Source organism: Dasypus novemcinctus, chromosome 12 (assembly GCF_030445035.2).
Source record: "Dasypus novemcinctus isolate mDasNov1 chromosome 12, mDasNov1.1.hap2, whole genome shotgun sequence".
NCBI lineage: Eukaryota > Metazoa > Chordata > Mammalia > Cingulata > Dasypodidae > Dasypus > Dasypus novemcinctus.
In genome coordinates this window covers 34,538,691-34,563,100 of record NC_080684.1, presented here as the reverse complement: position 1 = coordinate 34,563,100, position 24,410 = coordinate 34,538,691, and the positions used below count along the sequence as shown (strand labels likewise).

At 39.7% G+C, this 24,410-nt stretch overlaps 1 protein-coding gene across 2 annotated transcripts in view; it reads left to right on the top strand.

Annotated features, from left to right (window-relative positions):
- SCN8A (sodium voltage-gated channel alpha subunit 8) overlaps positions 1-24,410 on the top strand; it is a 104,149-nt gene that overhangs the window by 41,000 nt on the left and 38,739 nt on the right. For both annotated transcript variants that reach the window (XM_071218883.1, XM_058308204.2), the window contains exons 10-11: positions 7,891-8,023; positions 17,535-17,773. In XM_071218883.1, coding sequence (XP_071074984.1) covers positions 7,891-8,023; positions 17,535-17,773 — 372 coding nt within the window. The remainder of the gene's footprint in view (positions 1-7,890; positions 8,024-17,534; positions 17,774-24,410) is intronic.

The window sequence follows — 24,410 nt, the reverse complement described above, 5'->3', positions numbered from 1 at the left end:
TCTGGAAATCTGTCCATTTCTTCTAGGTTGTCTATCTTTTGGAATACTGTTGTTTATAGTATCCTCTCTTTTTTTTTTTTTTTAAGATTTATTTTATTTATTTCTCCCCACCCCTTGTTGTCTGCATTTGCTGTGTCTGTTCATTGTGTGGCTTTTACGAAGCACTGGGTACTGAACCCAGGACCTCCTATGTGGGAGGGAGGTACTGAATCACTTGGGCCACCTCTGCTCCCTGCTCCCTGCTTTGTTTTGTCTTTCATTATGTTTTCCTCCTTTGACTCTTGTATCATCTTATGGCATCAGTTCGCAGCACCATCGCATTACATCACCTTGCTGTCTTGCTCATCTTTTTTAGAAGGCATCTGAAACTGAACCCAGGACCTCCCATAGGATAGGCAGGACCTTGAGCCACATCTGCTTCTTCACAGTATCCTCTCATCACCCTTTTTATTTCTGTGGGGTCAGTAGTAATGTCCCTCTTCTTATTTCTGATTTTAATTGCATCTTTTCTCTTTTTCTCATTGTCAGTCTAGCTAAGGGTTTGTCAATTTTGTTGGTCTTTTCAAAGAAGTAACTTTTGGTTTTGTTAATTCTATTTTTTTTAATTATTAATTTCACTTAGGAAGCGGACTTGGCCCAATGGATAGGGCGTCCGCCTACCACTTGGGAGGTCCGCGGTTCAAACCCTGAGCCTCCTTGACCCATGTGGAGCTAGCCCATGCATAATGCTGATGCACATAAGGAGTGCCATGCCACGCAGGAGTGTCCCCCGCATAGGGGAGCCCCATGTGCAAGGAGTGTGCCCCATAAGGAGAGCTGCCCAGTGCGAAAGAAAGTGCAGCCTGCCTAAGAATGACGCCGCACACACAGAGAGCTGGCACAAGATGATGCAACAAAAAGAAACACAGATTCCCGGTGCCACTTATAAGGATAGAAGCGGTCACAGAGAACAGACAACTGGGGTGGGGGAGAAAAAGGGGAGAGAAATAAAAAATAAATCTTTTTAAAAATAAATAATTTCACTTATTTCTGCTCTAATCTTTGTTTTTCTTTCCTTGTGCTTAGTTTGTGGTTTGTTTGCTGTTCTTTTTCTAGTTTCTCCAGGTGTGTGTTAGGTTTTTCATTTTAGCTCTTCTTTTTTAAGCTTTCAGGGCTATGCATTTCCCTCTCAGCACTGCTTTCGCTGCATCCCATAAGTTTGGATATGTTGTGTCTTTATTTTCATTCTTCTCAAAATATTTACTGATTTCCCTTGAAATTTCTTCTTTGGCTCACTGACTGTTTAAGAGTGTTAACGTCCATGTATTTGTGGGTTTTCCAGTTCTCCACCTGTTATTGATTGCCAGCTTCATTCCATTATAATCAGAGAAGGTGCTTTGTATGATTTCACTCTTTCTAAATTTTGTGACTGAATATGTGGTCTGTGGAATGATCCATGTGTACTCGGGAAGAATGTATATCCTGCTATTTTGGGGTGCAGTAGTCTGTATATATCTATTAGGTCTAGTTCAGTTATCATATTATTCATGTTCTTTTTCCTTATCCATCTTCCATCTAGATGGTCCATCTATTGATAAGAGTGGTTTATTGAAGTCTCCAACTGTTATTGTGGAGGTCTATTTCTTCCTGCAGTTTTTGTTGTCGTTGTTTGTTTTGTTTGTTTTTTTTTTAAGAGGTACCAGAGATTGAACCCAGGACCTTGTACATAGGAAGCAGGTGCTCAACTACTGAGTTATATCTGCTCCCCAAGAGAGTTGGCTCTTTTGTTTGTTTTTTGTTTTTTGTTTTTAGGAGGTACCATGGATTGAAGCAGGTGCTCAACTGCTTGAGCTATGTCCACTCCCTCTCCCTTCAGTTTTTACCTCTGTTTGCCTTGAGTATTTTGGGGCACTGTGGTTTGGTGCATAAATATTTGATTGTTATTTCTTCTTTTTTTTTTTAATTTTTTTAATTCATTTTTTTAAAATGTTATTTCTTCTTAATGTATTATTGAGATTGTACTTTTTGTGCAATTGTTTTATCTCTAGGAGAAAGCTTTTTTCCTCTTTTCCTTCTCTGGGAATCTTGATCTGTTTGTTTTTGTGCAGACTTTTCTCCCCAGCTCCTATGATTTGTTTAAATTCACTCCCTCACTTAGTGCCCTATTTTCTTTACACTTTCAGTTCTGGGACCCATCCTATCTTAGAGCAGTTCAATTTAACCCCCCTTTTTCCTGTGAGGTTTCTCTGCTTCCAGTTTCTTCCTTTTAGGGCATACTATCCCAAGGAGCCAGATGAGGTTAATCCAGAAAGGTACATCAATTAAGAAAAGTTCAGAAAAGTCTGTTTTGCCTTAAAGTGGTCCAGCCAATTGAAACTTGATTGTATGAGGGCACAACAGTTCATACTAGCCTTTCTGTGGCACTTTCCCTCTGTCCCCCACACCCCCTCCCACCCAGGACCCTTTTGTATGCAGCACTCCTCATTGGCTTCTCTTGTTCCCTGGGTCTCTATGGACTTAGGTCCCATGCTTAGGTATGCATGGAGTTCTAACTGGCTGCTGTGAATCTGTCTATACTCTGTCCAGGGTTGGAGGGTGCCAGGCTATGCTGCTTCTGTGTGAATTCCAAGCCACTCAAGAGTGAGTGAAGGGGAGGGGAAAAGGGGGATTTTTCTAGGTATTCTTATTGTTACCATAATATTTATTTGTGGAGTCCTTCAGTCTCTACTGTCTTCCAGAATTCTAAGCAAGTGGAATTTGTCCTTTTATTCACTAAATCTCTGGGGAGGCTTTTTCAGAGGATGTCTTATGTTGCCATGTTGATGATCTCAGTCTTAAAGAAAAATAAGATTTATTTTTTATTTGTTTCTCCCCCCCAACCCAACTCCGCCCCAGTTGTCTGTTCTCTGTGTCCATTTGCTGCGTGTTCTTTTGTCCGCTTCTGTTGTTGTCAGCAGCATGGGAATCTGTGTTACTTTTTGTTGCATCATCTTGCATCAACTCTCCATGCATGCGGCGCCATTCTTGGGCAGGCTAAATTTTCTTTCGCACTGGGCAGCTCTCCTTACGGGGCGCACTCCTTGCGCATGGGGCTCCCCTACGCAGGGGACACCCTTGCATGGCAGGGCACTCCTTGCGCACATCAGCACTGCGCGTGGGCCAGCTCCACACGGGTCAAGAAGGCCCAGTGTTTGAACCGCAGACATCCCATGTGGTAGACGCCCTATCCACTGGGCCAAGTCCACTTCCCAATGATATCAATCTTAAAATTAATTTTTGGGTGTGAAATGAAATATGGTAAACCTGTATGGATAACCAGTTTTTCAGCACCATTTGTTTAAAAGACTTTCTCTTCCCCATTGAATTGACTTGGTGTCTTGATTGAATTAATTGATGTAAATATGTGGAGCTATTTCGGCACTCTCTTCTGTTCCCTTGACTTATATTTCTGTGCTTATGCCAATACTACGTTTGTCTTGATGACTGTAACTTTATAAGTCTTTAAATGAGATTGTATAAGTCCTCCAAAGGAAAAAAAGTAATCTCCTTAAAGATTTTCCTATTCTAGATCATTTGCATATCCTTATACATGTTGGAATCATCTTGTCAATTTCTTCAAAAAAGCCTCAAAAAAAAGAATAAAAAATTAAAAAGCCTAGAATTTGATAGAGCTTGTATTAAATATATAGATAAATTTGAGGAAGAAATGGACATCTTTATTATATTGAATTTTCCAACATATGAATGTGGCATATATCTTCATTTTTTAGGTCTTTTAAATTTTCTTTCAGCAAAATTGTTTGGTTTGTAGTGGGATCTTACACATTTTTCATTAGATTTATTCCTTGGTGTTGATATACTTTGATCCTATTGTAAAAGGTTTCATTTTTAATATTTTATTTTCCAAGTGTTTGTAGAATACAGAAATACAGTTGAATTTTTTGTATTAACCTTACTTTCTTTGACCTTGATAAATTAACGTATTAGTTCTTTTAGTTCAGATTGGGTGTTTTATTTTGTTGGTAAATACCTTAGATATTCTTATATACACATGCGGTGTATCTTTTTGCCTGTTATTTCTTCTTCTTGCTTAGTTAGGAATTCAAATACAAAATTGATTAAATGGTATAAGAGCAGACATCTTTGCTTTGTTCCCAATTTTAGGGAAAAAGTTTTGTTTCACCAAGTATGGTGTTGGCTATAGGTTTTTCGTAAGATATCATTTATCAGATTGAAGATGGTACATTTTGTTCCTGGTTTGCGGAGAATTTTTATTTTGAAGACGTGTTGAGTTTTGTCAAATGTTCTTTTTCTGCATCTTTGAGATGAACATATGGTTTTTTCCTTTATTCTGCTAATGTAATGAATATCATTGACTTCTAATGCTAAACTAATCTTGCTTTCCTAGGAGAAGATCTGCTTGGTCATGAAGTATTATCACTTCTATATATTGCTGCATCTATTTGTTAAGAATTTTTATATCTCTATTCATGAGGGATATTGGTCTGTAATTTTCTTTACTTGTAATGTTTCTACCAGGTTTGGTATCAGTGTTATGTTTGAAAGCAAATTGAGAAGTGTTACCTTTAGCCTTTGTTTTCTGAAAGAATTTGTGTAAGAATGGTATTATTTCTTCCTTAAATATTTGATAGAATTCACTTGTAGAGCTTTCTGGACCTAGAGTTTTCTTTGTAGTAAGGTTTTGGATTACAGTTTCTGTATTTGGTGTGGGCTGCTAATACTTTCTATTTCTTCTAGTGTCATTTTTGATAAGTTGTGTTTGATGTTTATCTATTTTGTCCAAGATGAAAGGGCATACTGTTTGTCATACTAGAGCCTTATTATTCTAATAATGTCTGTAGGATCTTCAGTGAGTCCCTTTTCTTATTCCTGATAATGCTAATTTGTGGGTTTTTTCTCATTTTTCCTTGAAAAGTCTGAATAGGGAATTATCAGTATTAATCTTTTCAGAGAACCAACATTTGACTTATTTGTTTCAATTGTTTGTCCATTCTCCACTTCATTGAGTTCCACTCTTATTTTCGTTATTTCCTTTTATCTTATTACCACAGTTTACTTAAAATAGATAATCCCTTTAATCCCTTTTTTTTTAAAGATTTACTTTATTTTTCTTCCCCACCCCCACCCCCCAGCCACCCCATCCCCATTCCCCCATTGTCTGCTCTCTGTCCATTCTCTGTGTGTTCTTCTGTGTCTGCTTGTATTCTCATTAGGCGGCTCTGGGAACCAATCCTGGAAACTTACGGAGTGGGAGAGAGGTGATTACTCTCTTGTGTCACCCCAACTCCCTGTTCTGCTATGTCTTCTTATTTTCTCTCCTCTCTGTCTCTTGTTGCATCATCTTGCTGCGCCAGCTCTCAGTGTCAGCCAGCACTTCTGTGCAGGGCTGCTTTTCCCGTACTAGGCAGCATTCCTACACAGGGGGGCACTCCTGTGTGGGATAGCATTCCAGCTTGGGCCAACATTCCATGTGGGCCAGATTGCCGCGTGGGCCAGCTTGTCCTCACCAGGAGGCCCTGGACATCAAACCCTGGACCTCCTATATGGTAACCCAATTGGTTGAGCTACATCCATTTTCCCCTAGAGTTTACTTCAGTCTTATTTTTCTAGTATCTTAAAGTGGAAGCTTAGAGTGTTGATTTTATATGATTTTATATCTCTTTTTTCCTACTATAAGCATTTAAAGATGTAAATTTCTCACACTGCTTTAGCTGTGTCCTATAAATCTTGGTGAATTATGTTTCTCTTCTTATTCAGTTAAAATATTTTCTAATTTCTCTTTAATCCATGGATTTTTAGAAGTATGTTATTTAATTAACAAATACGTTGGGGTTTTTCTAGATATTCTTATTGTTACCATAATATTTATTGATGGAATCAGTTATTTGAATTGTGCTAAATGCTGTTGTCTACATAAAATGAAATTTTCCTTTTACTCTCTCAATTTTCCTAAGGATAGGCTTTGAAATTTTCATTTCTTAATGTCTTCTTTCATTTATTTCTTGATTCAAAGTGAAAATATATTCTATAGTAAGGGAGTTATGGAACATATTTAACATTGTGTCTTCACATATCCCTTCTATAATAATTACTTCATTTTATATAGAAGGATATAAGTAAACAATTGTGCTGTCTTAATATTAAGTTTTGGGATAATTTTTTCTTTATGTGGATTTTTACAAATCCAAGTTAAAGCTTACTTTAGCTTTCAGATAGGAATCACCAAATGATAATTTAATGATTTTTACCAGGTCTTTTAGACTGCATAAATTTCATTTTTCAAGGTTGATATTAATAAAGTCTGAAGAATTTATATTTTGTTATGTCCAACAAGCCCAGAAAACAGCAAGATATACTTAGCACCAAAGCCATATTAAATGCAGCTTCATCCTTCCTTGATGAGTCTACTGGTCCATCAGTTCTTATAGTACTTGGGGGACAGCATTATGAAAATTATCTACCATGTACTATAGATTTGCAGATCCCAGTAGAAATTTGGGATCCCAGTAAAAAATTGGGAACAATGCTGGAAATAAGAGTGTCTGTTGTATAAGGCTTTCTAATGCTTATTTTCAGATCATTGTCATCTAAAAAAAATGATAGTTTAATCTGATTTATTAAATGTCTGTTTCTTCAGTAGCTCTTCCAAACAAACAAATGAACAAAACCCTGAGGTGAGCCAAATGTCTGAATCATTGAAACAGTTTGATAAAACACTTTGATAAAATAAATCTTGTGATCTTCCAGGAAATTTCTTCTCTACAGTCCTTAAAATATAACCATGTCTTGGGACAGAAGGACTTACTGATATTGCTCCTCAGAGATAATTATTTTCTTTTCAAAACAGACATATGCTTCTCCAGCCTTATATAAACGTATCTCTTCTCCGTACTCTGAGCGGTGATGACTACTAAGATGTTGGCCTCCTCTCTCTGCCCTCTTACTTTTACCATGGAAGGGGCAGGTGTGGATGACATTGTTCTAGGGAACTAGGTTTCAAGCCACTTAACTAAGCATGATCTGATGTAGAATATTCAGTTGGCACAAAAAGCACAAGCAAAGGACATTCAGAATCCCTTTGCTGTGATCCACCCTACTAGTGTTACCCAGAGTGGAGTATGTGACAAATTATTTTGTATGTCAATCTAATAACGTTTTCTGGCATTTTTGCTTGGCTGGAAATTTGAACATTATAGTTGATATGGTTTTATTTTGATAACCTTTAGATCATCATGTGTTTCTCCTTCAGTGTGGTTAGATCTTGCTATTTTAATTGAAATATATTGCATCATACATGTTTATCTTGCCCTCTTAAAATTTTATGGATTAAATGTGGATTTGGGATAGAACCTTGACTTGCTAATGTATTAAGCGCAGGAATGGCTTTTAGAAGGAGTAGTTGATAGAATGACGATTCTCCTACACATGGAAGAAGTAGCATCTGTAATAGTGGTCAGGGGCGTGGCTCTTAATGAAAATTTCAAGTAGAGGTGAATGTCACATTTTATCATGTTGTCCAATTCTAGCTAAATGCTGTGGTAGGAAATAGGTAGGAAAATTCAGGGTCCACTTCTGTTGGCACTGCCCCTTGAGAATCTAGTCTTTCAACTTGATCAGGTGAAGTATTTGGGTCCCAACCAGACTCTTGGGCTCATTCTAGATTTTCACAAACTACCATTAAGGTGCCCGGTCTTGTTATCTACAGAACTAAGGATGATCAACAGCCAACTTGCTTCATTCTACTTCTTGAAGAGAATAGGGTTGTAGGAGCAAGATAAAAAATGTAATGAGATCATATGTTCTTGCTTACACTCTGGAATGTCTATCCAGTAGGGCCCAACCTTACATTTATAAGACTTTATTCACCCTGTTTGCTTTTCTTTTTTTCAGGCTACAACTGAGGTGGAAATTAAGAAGAAAGGCCCTGGATCTCTCTTAGTTTCTATGGAACAACTGGCCTCCTATGGACGAAAGGACAGAATCAACAGTATCCTGAGTGTTGTTACAAATACACTAGTGGAAGGTATGTGCCCTCTGACATCAGTCTTAGCTGCTGAGATATAAATAAATATGTAGTGTGCATGATAAACATAATGTTCTTTGATCTGAGTTTTGCAAAAAAAAAAAAATTGTCTCTGAGTTTTAGGAATAGAGCCTACTGGTTATCGAAAGCAGCATTCTAAGTTCTGTTCCTGAATCTACATGCAGAGAATCAGATAAGGATTTCACAAACACTGCTAGCATTGTACACAAATAGGTAGGAAGGAGGAAGGAATGACATAACAGTGAACTAGATTGATCTCAAGAAGTCTGTAATCATCCCAAGGAGCCATTGGGAGGTTGTGCGGCATCAAGGAATAGAGACTGAAGAATAAGATAAAGGACAAGGAATCGCCCTCGCATCCTCTACATCAATACTTTCCTACCTCTTTTTTTCTTTTTAACTACTTACAGCCCTTTTGGTTTTCCTTTATGGAAGAATTTACTGTGCCTTTTGATTGCACCTAATTCTGCCTCTCTTCAAACACTCCCACATATCCATAAATATATTTGATGTGTGACTAGGTAAGCCAAAACCCCTCTTAATTTGGGCACTCTGTGCCACAGGGAAAGAGCAGCCACTGTTGAATCATAGCATGTCTTCAGTGATGTTAGCTGTCAGTGCCTAAATTCTCTGTACCAGGTAGTTCCTCCATGTCACAGCCTAGCATGCTGAGGAATATCTGGGGATTTTCCATTATCCCACGATCCCCTTACCTCGTATCAGCAGAAGCTTTCTATCCAATTGTGGTCTATTCCATGCTCCTCATGCTTTCTTTGGAGGTAGATTCAGTGACTAGGTTTTCTCTCACAATATTCTTATTGTTTCTTCATTAGTCTTTTTTAACTAACTTTTTATTTTGAAATAATTTGGCTTATTGCAAAAATAATACCCCAGAGAACCCCAACATACCCCCACTCTCCCAGAAACTCAGACCCACCAATTTTAACATTTTTCTATCTTTACCATATCATTCTATCTATCATCTACTTACCTATTTTCCGATTTTGACAGTGGTTGCACACACATTCCTTGAACACATAACACTTTCATGTACATTTCCTATGTAAAGGGTATTCACTTATGTAAGTGCAGTTACCAAGTTCAGGAAATATGATGTTCATTTAAAGTTTACATTCTTTTTTTTTTTTTCCTATGTATTTTTTTTATTAAAGTTAATAGATCACAAGGAATGTTACATTAAAAAACATAAAGAAAAACAGAAAACATATAACCCACTCCCCACCCCCCCACCTCATCATTTTTGTAAATTGTATTTTTTTGAAGATATGTACATGACAAAAAAAATGTTACATTAAAAAAGATAAGAGGTTCCCATATACCCCCCAACCCCCAACCCCACTCCTCCCACACCAGCAACCTCCCCCATCATTGTGACTCACTCATCGCACTCAGTGAACACATTTGGGGCACTGCTGCACTACATAGATAATAGTCTAAAGTTTACATTCTATATTCGAATTTTTTATGTCACAAAAATGTCTTTTTGAGCCTCTTCTCCCCCATTTTTAGATCCTATCCAGTATCGTGTATTACATTTAATTGTCATTTCTCTTTAGTTTCTCTTTCTTTTTTAAAAATTTGCGGAAACATTTGTATAAAATAACTCTTCTTATCCCAACCACTCCCAAGCACACCATTCAGTGGGATTAATCGTAGTACCCTCACCACCACCCATTACTATAACTTTCCCTTTACCCCAAACAGAAACTCAGCACTCCTTTTGCATTTACTCTCTCTTGACCCTGCCCAACCGTCCCGCTTAACCTGGACTCTACTTTCTGTCTCTGTGAGTTTGCATATCATCTGATATTTTCTTTAATTTAACATCCTTAATCTATAACAATCTCATTTGCTTTCATACCACCATAACTTCGATAGCATACATAAACTATGTTCCTATACCCCTCTGTCTTCCCACTTCTATGTAGTTCTTGTCACAAATTACATTTTTATGCATTATGAGTTCAAAACGATTAATTTTCCATTACATTACATGCATTTGCCTTTTAGGTTCTCTAGGAAGTGAAAAGTAGAGCTATAAACCAAAAATACAGTAGTATTGGTATTTTTTTTATTTATTATCTTTTTTTAAAAAAGATACAAAGATCACACAAAATGTTACATTAAAAAATGTAGTAGTACTGGTACTTATATTTACCCATGCCATTATCTTTACCAGAGATCTTTTCACGTGACTTCAAACAATTGTCTAGTGTTCTTTCCTTTTAACCTGTGCAACTCCCTTTAGCATTTCTTGCAGAGCTGGTCTAGTGGTGACAGTGCCTCAGCTTTTGATTAACTAGAAATGTCTTAATATTGCCATCATTTCTGAAAGACAATTTTGCTAGATACAGAACGTTTGGTTGGCAATTTTTTGCTTTCAACACTTCAAATATGTCTTCCCACAGCCTTCCAATGAGAAATCGGTACTTAAGCCATTGAGGCTCCCTTGTATATGACATGTTGCTTCACTCTTACAGCTTTCAAAATTCTCTTTACTTTGGCATTCAACAGACTGGTTAAAACATGTCACAAAGTGTGGTCTATTTGGGTTTATCCTCTTTGGAGTCCATTGAGCATGTTGGATGTATAGATGCATGTCTTTCATTAAATTTGGGAAGTTTTTAGCCATTACTTCTTTGAATATTCCCTCTGCCCCTTTCTCTCTTTTCCTTCTGGAACTTCCACAATGCATATATTGGTACACTTGATGGTGTCGCACAAGTTCATCAAGCTCTGTTCACTTTCTTCATTCTTTCCTTATCATCAAGTTCACTGATTCTTTCTTCTGCCACCTCCAATCTACTGTTGTTGTTGTTGTTGTTTTAAGATTTATATTTATTTCTCTCCCCTTCCCCCCCCCACCCCAGTTGTCTGCTCTCTCTGTCTATTTGCTGCGTCTTCTTTGTCCACTTCTGTTGTTGTCAGCGGCACGGAAATCTGTGTTTCTTTTTGTTGCATCATCTTGTGTGTCAGCTCTCCATGTGGGCAGCGCCATTCTTAGGCAGGTTGTACTTTCTCTCATGCTGGGCGGCTCTCCTGACAGGGCGCACTCCTTGCGCGTGGGGCTCCCCTGCGTGGCAGGGCACTCCTTGCGTGCATCAGCCCTGCGCATGGGCCAGCTGCACACGGGTCAAGGAGGCCCAGGGTTTGAACCGTGGACCTCCCATGTGGTAGACGGATGCCCTAACCACTGGGCAAAGTCCGCTGCCTCCAATCTACTGTTGAACCCCTCTCAGGAATTTTTTCTGTTACTCTGGTCTTCAGCTCTTTTTGGTTCCTTTTCATAATTTTCATCTATTGATATTCTTTTTGTGTTCATCTATTAATTTCCTTCTTTCCTTTAGTTCTTTATCTATGTTTAGCTCTTTGAACATATTTAGGACCATTTGTTTAGTCTTCGTTTGGAATGTCCCAGGCCTGCTGCTCCTCACTGATGATTTCTAATGCTTTAAGCTTCTCCTCTGCCTGGGCCATTGCTTGCTGGTTTTTTTTGGTATGTTTCGTAATCTTGTGTTGAAACCTGGGTATTTTGATATTTTAATGTGTTATCACTGGAATTTAGACCTTGAAATTAATGTTCCTTAAGCTTATAACTAGCTAGTATTATGGCAGAGCTTTCTTTGAATGACAGGAGTCAGGGGGAAAAAAAAAAAAAAAAGGAAAGCAAGAAAACTCCTTTCCCAGTCTTGGAAAATTAACTTGCACAAGTGCTCTTCTTCAGGGGTCATCCATCTAATGTCTTTGGAGAATAGATTCTGGCCAAAGAGTGGGGGCCTCCCAGAATCTTTCTGAGCCTGCCTCTTGTTTTGGGTATGTGTGTGCAGCCATAGGAATCCCCACATTTACATGGACACAAATGTCCCCTCTTTCTTCTCTAGGAAACAGTTTTCCTCATAGTCCCAGAAACTGAGTTCTCTGTCCCACAGTCAGCAATCCCTTCCCCTAGGCAGCATGATTGAGTGCTCTCCCACAGTGTTCTGTAGAAGAGCTGGGAATGCCTCCTTCTACCTGCAGGGCATTTTCTGGGACAGAGAATCATCAGGCCACCACCAGACAAATTGGGCCAGATGTATGTGCGTGAGGGTAACTCCACTCCCTCCAGATCCAGGATGAGGGTTCTACACTGGGGGTACAGGTCAGCTCTGCACTGAGCCGGTGAGGGGTGGATGAGGGGCCAGCCAGGGCTTCACAAGATCCTACTGCTTTTCAGTGGCCTTTTGTTAAAGACCTATTACTGCAATCCTTGTACTGTTTTTTGGAGTTTTTAGAAAGCTGTTTCTGCCCATTCTTGCTGGTTTTTCAAAGCTTCTGTAGGGGAAGGATCCCAGAACTATTGTACTCTGCCACCTTGATCTGGGCAGGGCCTTGCATGAATCCTCTTTATTTGATTATCATGTTGATTGAGCTGAATCATCCCATTGTGGTTCCAGACTGTTCTTGAGGCCTCCGATTGCTGTTCTTCAGAGTCCAGACACCCAGCAATAACCAGGAGTCCCTGAGATAAGGAAACTCAAAATTATCCTGCTGTCCTTGGGACAAGTGTCTTTTTAGCCACTTAAGCCCCAGCACCACTTCTTCTATATGCCCATGGGTGTGTGCTGGGAGAGGGTTTTGCAGAGGAAAGAGACTCCCTAGAAAGGAACCCCCCTAGGGTGTTTATATCCCCACATATGTGCAAGAAGTTAGACCATAATTATAGAACCAATCTTGAGAATGTATCAAATAAAAATAATATTGAACTACCTGCATTCAGATACCTATTAACTACTATTTTCTTTCATTTCCACTGAGATCATTGTTTAATAGAACATCTTTAAGCTTTGTAGATTATACATTGAGACTAAGGCAAATAACTGCAGACTGTACAAAAGCCATGCTTAAGAACCTCAGCTACTTTTATTATTCACTTGGAGACCAAGATAGGATTTCTCTGATCATCTATGGCAGTTGAGAAAGAAAAAACCAATAACCTCCAACAGGCATGTTTTATTATTGGCAGAGATACCATAACAATGTAGCAATTGTTTATTATCTACAATTGCCCTTCACAGGGTCTGGCAAAAGTAGATGCTCAAAAAAATGTCAAATTGAACTTGGCCATGCTGGGAATGGTAGAGAGTGTTGGTATTGTAGGTTTCCCTTTGGAGGCCTTAGCACTTCCATCCTTCTGGTGAGTTAGATGCAAACCATTGTCTTTTTTAAATTTTCTCTTCTTCCTCTTTCCCTGTCCTTTTCTTTCTCTTTCTGCCCCACTCTATTCATTCTCTACCCTCCACACACCAGGACACACATAAAAGACATAGATGTTAGGATACAGGCCATTGTTGTTTTTTTGTCATAACTTAGAAAATTGTGCGAGACAAAGTGTAAACTATAATGTAAACTATAGTCCATGGTTAGTGGCGGTGCTTTAGTATGGGGGTTCATCAGCTGTAACAAATGTACCACACTAAGGAAGGATGTTGTTAATGTGGGAAAGTGTGGGAGGGGGAGGGAGGGGAGCATGTGGGAATCCCTTATATTTTTTATGTGACATATATATGATCTAAATCTTCTTTAAAAATAAAAAAACTTAATTATCAAAAGAAAAGAAATACATGTAAGGGCAGCTCAGGAGAGAGAGACAGCTGCAGTATGAGTAGGAAGTCATTCCAGCTCTTCTTCCCCTTTTCTAAACCCTGATGTTCCCATATCCTGCTGTTACCTTCTCAGACAGTCATCCTATCCCCTCTCCTAGTATTTGGCTTGCTTTGTTAGAGCTGATGAGCTAGAACTGCTGTAAGCAGAGAGCAATGAATGGCTGGAGCTGAATAATGTGAGAGGAAATTAAAGGACATTAAGAAAGATCCATTCCTATTTAACCATTGGTCCCATTATATTTAATGCATGCTAAAACGTTAAAAGCCAGCATTTAATGAATAATTGTTTCTGCTTCCTATAAATTTGGTTAGGAAACTCTGACTTTATTTTAATCCAAAAATTAAAATAATTATTATTTAAAACTAAAGAAATAGGCTCCCACCCACCTAATGGTTTAGAAATCAGTGAAGAATTCCAGAATCCTTGCAATAATAATAAAATCCGGCCTTCTCTGACTCACCACTACCCTGTTACAGACATTCTTACCAGGATCCAATAAGCTCAGCAAAATTCACAGCTAACACAGCTACAAGCTTTGGTGATCTAACAGAGGTCTGGAGTGGGGTGTAGTTAGGCAAAGAATAGTATAGTCTCACTTTTTCTCAAAGCTGTAGAACTGTGGGAGAAAGGAAGAGAGTTGGTTAAGTAAAGAATGAGGAAGGAGTGATGGTACTTGGCGTTATGTATAGAGACAGTTGGCCATAGCGGTTGCTGCCACTATTATTCATTCCTTTATTCAACTAACAAACAAAGTGTCTGTACAATTACTTTCCCACAAGGCTGCCTTTCCCACAAGGCTGTAAACTCAGTGATAGTCTTGTTCATCAGAGTCTCTCCAGTGCCTAACATATTGTTGGTGTTTAAAGGTTGTTGAGGGAAGCGGACTTGGCCCAGTGGTTAGGGCGTCCATCTACCACATGGGAGGTTCGTGGTTCAAACCCTGGGCCTCCTTGACCCATGTGGAGCTGGCCCATGCTCAGTGCTGATGCGCGCAAGGAGTGCTGTGCCACGCAGGGGTCTCCCCCCTGTAGGGGAACCCCACGCACAAGGAGCGCGCCCCATAAGGAGAGCCGCCCAGCGCGAAAGAAAGTGCAGCCTGCCTAAGAATGGTGCCGCCCACATGGAGAGCTGACACAAGATGACACAAGATAACACAACAAAAAGAAACACAGATTCCCGTGCCGCTGACAACAACAGAAGCAGACAAAGAAGGCGACGCAGCAAATAGACACAGAGAACAGACAACCGGGGCAGGGGGAAAGGGGAGAGAAATAAATAAATAAATCTTTTTTTAAAAAATAATAAAGGTTGTTGAATTAAATTGAGAGGAACCCACCTTCAAAAACGTGGTGATCCACCAGGGCACCCATCTTGGTGGAATTATGAGGCCTTCTCTAAAAATAATTCCCAGTACCCTTGAGGTTGGGAAAATGTCCAGGAGCAAAGGAAAGGAAGCCCCACAGACCTTTGGACATCTCAAACCCCTATGTTAGCCCATTCCCCCATACCAAATATTCATCCGTTCCAGGCATGTGGGGACCAGTCACAGTTTGCAGGTTGTGAGTCACTTTACAAACCTCTTTGTTCACCTAATGGATCTTTTCTAGCCCTTAAAGCTCCTTTTTTTTTTTTTTTTCAGTTTTTTAGGGCACAGAGGATTATTCTGAGAATCTTCCCTCTTACTAAATGTGGATGAGAGGTCTCTAGTGTCCCTATAGGAATCCTCTTGGTGCCTGTAGGATAGGGAAACCTCTCTCATTGGCAAAGACTTGGAGCCTAGTTCATTATAAAACATTACAATTGTGTCAACTGTCAGAAATGCGTACAGTCACTGCTTCAACTTTCATGTGCCGGCAAGCAGCAGACATTTGGAGAAGGGAGGAGATATAAAAAGGAACGGAACCAAATTTCCAAATATGTACTATAAAAATTTATGGAAATAAGAGAACCTTTTCATTTTCTTTTTTGGGAAGAAAACTAAATTTACCTTGGGAAGGGAGGGAGTTCTATGAGGAAGAAGCCAAAGCAAATTTTCTTCGCAGACTTCCTTTCCCACGCAGACTCCCACGTGGCGCTTACTGTGGCCCTTAAATCTGAAAAACCAAGGCAACCATTTTCTTAGCAACCAAGGAGCCAATCAGAAACCTAACCAAAACCACCTCATCTAGAATAAAACCATCACCATGGGCACCATCCAGCTGGTTGGAATAAGGGGAAATAGATGAATATAAGGCAGCCATCTTATTCTTGGTGAAATATTGGAAAACTTTTTTTATTCTCCAAATGATTTTATTTTGTCAGCAGATTCGGGCAGGGGGAAAGAAACTATTAAATCCCAACCTTGCTTCTAAGGATTATCTTCCCGACAGGTTTTCAAAGTTACCTGTCATAAAGACTATCCTCTTAGTTCAAGGTCCTTAAATTTTGTAGTCTTAGCTTATTATATTTTATACTTAATTTGAGGAAAGCTTTGTTGGGCAAGACCTCATGCCTTGATTGCTATAACTGCTGGTTGAATGTCTCTCTACCTATAGCATCTAATAATTCTTTTTTATCTTAGCTTTAGAAACCACCTTAGAAATCACCTATACCAGTGATTTTCAGCCTGTGTTTATCAGAGTCCTAGGGTTCTAGGGAAGTACCCCAGGGAAGGAAGAAGTCGGTTGGACCGGACTCAAAGCCCCTATTCCTGCTTCAACCAGAGCAGCTGCTGCTTCTGTTTAACATATTGAGAGGTCACATAAGATCTTGTTTGAAAAAACAGGTTCTGCTGTTGAAAGAGAGAAGGAGATAGACAGATAAAGACAGAAGGGAAAGTACAAAGGATGCAAAGGAAAGAAAAAGAAAGGAAGGAAGAGACCAAGGGAAGGAGGATAGAAAGAGGTAAAGAAAGAAGGAAATGATGCGAGTAGGAAAGGGCAAAAAGGCAAAAGAGAAGGAAAAATGAAGAGAGCTTAAAAAAAGAAAAGCGGGAGAAAGGAATGTGACTTATTTGCTAACTAAATTGTAAGCTCATTGAAAGTAGTGACAGTAACTTGTACTTCTTTGAGTACTTAATAGATATTTTCCACACTGAGGCTTAGTTAACAGTGCTGGTTCTGCTGCAGGTAATAGTAACAGACACTTCTGTAGTACATATATTAGCTAGGGTATTTTGAGGTACTTTATATATATTTAACTCATTTAATCCTCACAGAATTTAAAGTAACTTACTCGAGTTCCCACAATGAGCAAGTGTCTGAGCCAGTATTTGAACCAGGTATGCCTAGCTTTAGAATGTGTGCTTTTTCGACTGCTTCTCTCTCTAGTGATAATAAAAAGTACAATATAATAGTGCAATACCTCCCATTTGCTGAGCATTTCCCTTTTTGTGCCAGGTACCATGCTGGCTCCTTTATATGTATCAACTCATTTAATCCTTAAAATTCTCCTCTAACCTAAAAGAAGGGACCCTCTTTTACACATGAGGCACCTAAGACATAGAAAAGTCTAGTGCCTTGTCTGAGCTCACACAGCTTGTAAGTGCTGAAGCCAGTTGAACTAGGGAGTCAGACTCCAAAGCCCAAGCTCCTTACCACTATGCTGTACTCCCCACACTGATAGCTTGAGTTGTGAGGTATAACTAGATCATTATTAACAAAGAAGGGACCTTGGACTAATCAAGCCTCCTCTTGACCTTAAAGAGAAGAGAAGCACTTAGGAATGTCAATACTCAAGCAATCTTTATTCTCATATTAGTAGCAGTAATAATGACCCAATGAGGATTATGAGCATATCTCCTGTTTTCTGTGATTGAGGGGCCATCTTTGTTTTTCACTTACTACAGAGCTGGAAGAGTCTCAGAGAAAGTGCCCCCCATGCTGGTATAAATTTGCCAACACTTTCCTCATCTGGGAGTGTCACCCCTACTGGATAAAGCTGAAGGAGATTGTGAACTTGATAGTTATGGACCCTTTTGTGGACTTAGCCATCACCATCTGCATTGTCCTGAATACACTGTTTATGGCAATGGAGCACCATCCTATGACACCACAATTTGAACATGTCTTGGCTGTAGGAAATCTGGTAAGATAGAGCACTGATTTTATTATCTGAACATGTTTTGCCTATAGGACATCTTTTTCTGGTACTGAAAGCTGGAGTTTAGTTGAAAAGAAAGTTAATAGTTAATTAGAAGACAAATGTTCTACATATGCCGTGGCACCAGCCACTTCTGCTCATTCTTGTGATCCTTGGCTGTTTCCTCTTTCTACAGAACTTTGAAGACATCATTTAGGAGCTATTGGCAGAAAACCAACCATGGTGACAAAATGGGAGGATTGATTTAGTGGGTTGGTTTCAACAGCTGAGCCAAGGACTTCTAGATTTTTTTCTCATTCTGTTTCTCTTATTGATTCCTGCATTGCTCCAGCAAATCTCTTCCCCTTTCACCTTCAGTAACAACCACCACAAAATGGGGAAGCTCTTTTGGTACATTAAGTGTAACTATAAATCTGCTTGCACTGTCAGATCTTAACTGTCCATATGGGAACTATTTATGGGAAATTTTTCATTTTAGACTAATTTCCCCCTCCCCTCCAACTTCTGGGCTATCATTCAGTTTCTGCCATCAGTTGATCTGTGCCAAATTTAGTTTAATGTTAGCTTAATTCACATATTTAATTTTTTATTTAGAAGAAAAGTATGCAGTTTTAAAAACTAAATTGCGCAGTGTATTCTAACGTTAAGTAGTTGTGATTTGGGGATTATTGTTTCACTTCTTTGGTACAAAGATCAGTAATTGATTAAATTTTAATAGATAGCAATGAATTTGTTGGAAAAAAATCCTCCAGGTCATCTGGGCCTCATTTTTCCTTAGATGTTGCACCTTGGGCATGTGCAAATCTAGATTTTTACCATTTACTTGTTTAATTTCAGCATGATCTCTGCCCAGTATATTTCCCACACACTCACACTCAGAATTTCTACCTTAAGTCCTGATATTCGTATTCAAGTGTTATTATTTTTTAGTTTTGATTCTAAAAATACAAATGACCAAAGAAATCCTTTTTCTGGCTAGGCCTTGTAGGCTATTGTGTTCCTGGGGGTACCTCCAAGGTGATCCTATGGTCTTTCCACTCTCGTGTCTGGAGTTAGCAACACGCTCCAGGCCCATTGCTATGACGTAAAGCCTCTTGCGCAACCAGGGGAAATGCTTGCAGTCTTGAGACAGGGAACTCCCTTAGGCTGCCCAGGAAGTCTCCCAACTGCTTCTGAATGATGCCTCTGGATATCATGCAGATATAAGCTTTATTTTAATAGCCAAAGGTTAATAAGTAAGAAAAATACAAATGGATACTTTTTACTGTTATTGTTGCTATTGCAGTTGTCATATTCCCTGTAGTCTTTTGTTTTGCTTGCAGTCTTTATTTTTCCTTACTTTTTACAGAATCAGTCCTTTATTTCCAAGGGATTTTGAGAGGTCTTTCCACCTACTACCACCAGAACTTTCCTCAGACCAGTCCAGAAAATAGTGTTCTTTTTTTCCCTTCAAAAGCTACAGGGATTTAGGGTAACTCCTAAATTAGAGTTGTGAGCATTCAGAAGACTTTGCTCAGGACTGTCAATGAGGAAAGAGGAGAGAAGAAAAGGTAGTCCAGTTAATATTCAGGGACTCCAGGAGACAAGCCAACCTGAACCAGTTTTTAAAATAAGAAGGCATTCTGGTGGCCAGAGTCGAGGGCAGGGTAAACATACAGTTAGCAACAAAGAATGTAATAAGTGGTTGAGGATACTTTGAACTGGCCAGTGGAGTGGATGTGGAGAGAAAGGGAAAGAAGTCAAGAATGGTGTTTAGGGCTGAGAGTTTAATAACTGAGCAGAAAATGGAGATGGCAGGAACAGATTTGGAGTTTTAGATGAAGAGTTCTGTTTGAGCGATATTAAGTGTGCAATGTTATGCCCTGAGAGGAGGTGCTGGAGTAAAGCAGGTCATGGAATAGATGCTAGACATCAGAGAAACTAATATCAGTACATCATCTGGGCAATATCAGAAACAAAGATATACTTTGCTGCCAGTCTACACAGTGCTAAGTGTGAGAGATAGAACACTGAATTCCAAGTCAAGATTTGAGTGTTAGTTCTTTTAGATACAACCTAACCTTAAGTAAGTCATTGATTTCTGTGCAGAAATGTTTTTGCATCTATAAAATAGAGATAATACCATGTCACTGATAGTGAAAGAATAAAATGAGAACCTGTACAGAAGTTTTGTAATACTTAAAGGTGCAAATTTTAGGCACTATATAAATAGAATTCAGTAGGAGAATTTTCAAAGGTTTGGCAATTTGGATAGGGCCTTTTGCTGAACCTAAGAATAAGAAGATGTGAAAAAGTGTGATTGGCGAGTTTGCAAAATAGTGTTTGCTTGCCTTATGGTTGGAATGTGAGGGAGGCTTTTCTTAAGCAGGATAACAAATTAAATTTTGTTTGTCCACGGGACATACAGATGTTGTTGTTTTTAAACTATTTCAACTTCAAAAAATAAAATAACAGACAAAAGGTAACTTAAATTATGGAAGTAAAATTCTTTTCAGGCACATTTATCTTATTTAATCCTAAAAATGAATGCAGTTGTTTCTTCAGTGTTCCAAAAGATGAATAAGTGAGCACAAATTAGTTAAATGACATCATCAAGGTCTCCTTGTTAATGAAGAAAATGGAAAACAAAAAACAAAAAATCATATTCACATCTCATAAAACTAAATCCCATTTTTTTACCTTTAACATTGATACAGTACCTTCTTTGCCTTTGCTACAAAAATATTACAATAGTATTGTTAACTATAGTCTGTAAGTTACATAGATGTATTTTCCCATGTATCACCATATTCTTAACACCCTGTAATAGAGGAACATTCTTGTATTTGTATTATTAACCATAATCCTCATCTACCACGAAAATCAATATATTATATGGTCGTAGATGCATGTTTTTGAGGGAAGATGAGAGCAGTCTTCTGTAAACAGACCATCCCTTCCTCTTCTGCCCTCCCTGCAATAGGAAATAATAATAGGAAACTTGAAGGTCATTTGGTCCCACATCCCCATGTCTTGTAGAGAAAATTGAAGCCCAGGGAAGCTGTGACTCTCACAAATTTGTGTTACTTAGTAAATGAATGTAACGATTCTTTTCTTGAATTTTTTACAACCAGTTGAACACAACACTGAGTTTACATGAGATTTTTAAGATAATCTCTATCTTACAGAAAAGTTACTTTCAAGTAGTGTAAAAACTTTTTTTTGAGACTATATTGCTGACATAACCCCATCGCCCCAAACACTTTAGTGTGTGTGTTTTTTTTACAAACAAATACAAAACCATAGTATAACCGTCGACATCAAGAAAGTGACATTCATACTAATTTGCAGGCCTCATTTAAACTTTTCCAGTAATCCCAATAATGTCCTTTGTAACAAGGGATGCAGTTCCTATGTCTTTAATCTTCAGTCTCGAGAGGTCCTCTCTCTTCCCTTGACTTTCATGACATTGACATTTTTAAAGATTAGAGGCCAATTATTTTGTAGAATGTTGCTCAATTTGAGTTCTGCATCTTGGACAGAAATATCACAGAAGTGAGGCTCTCTTCTTACTACATCTTCGAGGTGGCCCAAGATTTCCATTTGTCTTATTCCTGGTGATGTGCAGTTTATCACACGATTCAGGAGGTACCTGTAAGTTTCACCCCTGTGAAGTCACTTTTTCTTCCCTTACAATGCATAAGTACTATCTAAATTTCCTGTTCTTCATTGAACTTTCAGTTTATTTATTTCTTTATATTAGTATGGACTTGTGGTTTTTTATTTTATCCAGTAGGTGATAATCCATTACTATTATTAGTTTTGATGTTTAAACTGTTCCTAACTCGGTCAGTCGTAGTCCCTTCAAACTGGCCTCTGTGTCCTTTTTTTTTAAATTGACACTTGTTTATACCAGTAACAACTTTAAATCAGACTCACCAATCCCTCCCTTCCTTCCTCCCTCCCTCCCCCCTTCCTTCTCTCCCTCGCCCCTCCCTCCCTCCCCCTCCTTCCATTGTCTGCTCTCTGTGTCCATTTGCTGTGTGCTTGTATTCTCATTAGGCAGCTCCAGGAACTGATCCTGGGACCTTCTGGAGTGGGAGAGAGGCGATCATTTTCCTGCGCCACCTCAGCTCCCTGTACTGCTGTGTCTCTTATTGTCTCTCTTCTGTGTCTCTTTTTGTTGCGTCATCTTGCTGCACCAGCTCTCCGCATGGGCCAGCACTTCTGCACAGTGCAGCACTCCACGTGAGCCAGCTCACCACACAGGCCAGCTTGCCTTCACCAGGAGGCCCTGGGCATCAAACCCTGGACCTCCTATATGGTAATGGGAGCCCAACTGCTTGAGCCACATCCACTTCCTACTTCTGTGTCCTTTTGACCTGTCCCTTCCTTGCCCTCTGGTCCCACAAGATGTTCCAGGCTAATTTTCTATTATTTTTGCCCCAGACCTGGAATCAGCCATTTCTGAAGAAGTTCTGGTTCTTTTAGTGGACAATGGCATTTAGAAGTCAAGCTCTGGGCTCTAGGTAGGCATGTTGTTATTGGAATATTTCTGCTCCATGTCTTTTGAGGAGAAGGCTGGCTGTGATACTGAGCTAGCTGTATTCACACTCTCCCCTCAAATTCTAATCTAGTACTGTAAGATGCATTCTGGTTTTCTCCCTTTCTGTATTTTGACACCTTCTCCAACAATGAGAAACCTAGTTGCCATTATCTTTTATATATTTACTGATTTGTTCAAACAGCCACTGCTCCCTCCTACACTGTGGAAACTCCCCTCTTCCAGTCCAGGCCCTGCCTCCCCAGCTTGGCCTCCCCTGTCCCCCATACCTTTGGATGCCCTCTTGCCCTGCTTGGCCTCCGGCATCCACACCAACCCTCTCCTCCATGTAGATGCACTCTTCACACGCTCAGGCTCTGTCCACACACACTAGGCCACCGCACACATCCTTGCTTTTTCCTCACCCTACATGGACTCTGATGCCTCACAGCAGGCCTTGCCCATGAGTGGACACCCTCTTCACCCCCTCCAGCCCCCAGTCTTTCCCCCAACATGAAAGTTGTCTTCATCCTGCTTAAGCTCTGCCCCCCACTCCAGGCCACCCTCTTTTCCCCCTGCCCAGGCTCTACTGCCTGCCAGCCCTGTACCCAGACTGTGTCCTCATCCCACTAAGGCAGGGGTTCTTCACCTTCTTTGTTCCACAAAACCCTTTGCCAGTCAAATGAAAACCACAGACCCCTTACTAAGTCCACATCACACTGTGTATTGTTTAATAAATATACTACACCCGAATCACAAGAAAAATGTGTTTTTGAATTTCGCTTCAAGTTCATGGACCCCTCGTTTAGAACCCTTGCACTAAGGCATTCACTTCCTCCACCAGGCCCCACTTCCTCCTGGAACTTCTCTTTTCCCAACTCGATGGCTAATTCTAGTACCAGGTCACTCCCCTGTTTCTACATCCTCAGATACCCACCACTCTGTGTGAATATCTTACTCACCCATTTGGGCTCTGACATCTCCCTGCTTGAGCTCTAGATCTGTCTTCCAGGTCCCTAGTCCCCTCCAGTGTGGATACCCTCCCCATCGCCCTGGGGCCTCAACACCCTGTGCTGGCTGCCTTCTAGCCGAATACCCTCCTCAGCCTGCTGGCACTCTGACACTGGCACCAGATCTCCCCTCCAGTGGGCACCTTTAGGACTGCACTGTTTGGGGAGGAGATGTGGAAGGACTGGCGGGGCCTTTACCTGAGATGTAATTTCCAAGATTCAAAGCCAAAAAAAAGGAAAGAAAAAAGAAAAATCCTTTACCAAACACACACATGAATGTTAGCATTTCTTAACTTTCTTTTCAGGCTTTTATTTTTCTTTCATCGTATCCCTGTAGCCCCTTTGCTTACCTCATTATAATATTTACTACATGACATTTTAGTTTTTGTGCCTGTCTCCTCCTGGTGGGTAACCAAGAGTCCCAATCTCCAGGGGCCTGTGGGGTTCCTGGGATGTAGAATTTTAAGTGTTAACACCAAGGAAGTTCCAGGCACACCGGGAAGTGTTGGTCACCCTATGCCCTGGTGACTGAGTTCCTAAGCAGCCATTCTTTTTTATGGTCATGTATTGTTGTGGGTTTTTTTGGTTTTGTTTTTTGTTTTATGGTTTGTTTTTGATGTTTTTTCTTTCATGTCTCCATTGTGGTTCCTATGGGCTTTGGTGAATGTTTATTGAATCGAATTTCATTAACTTCAAGGGAGGGTCCACTACAGAACAGAAACTCATTAGCTGCCTTCTGAGAACAAAGAGAGGAGTGTGCTAAACCCCAGTCATGCCCCACTGAGCTTGAATTTTGTCTGAAAATGCATTTATAGCAGAAGGAGGAATGCCACTTCTCCCCAACCCTTCCCAAACCCTAGAGTAATCCCCAAGTGAAATACCCCAATCTCAGGATACTGTAGCCTTTAGTTGATAGGCTGACATCACAAGTTGTCATGCCAGTGCCAAGGAACTTGTCCAACCTAATGGGCTGTTCTGTGAGTTCAGAACAGCCCATTAGAACAGTGGTTCTCAAACTTTTTTGCATTGGAACCCTATACCCTTAAGGAATGCTAAAAAAACTTTTGTTTATGTGGGCCATATATTGGTA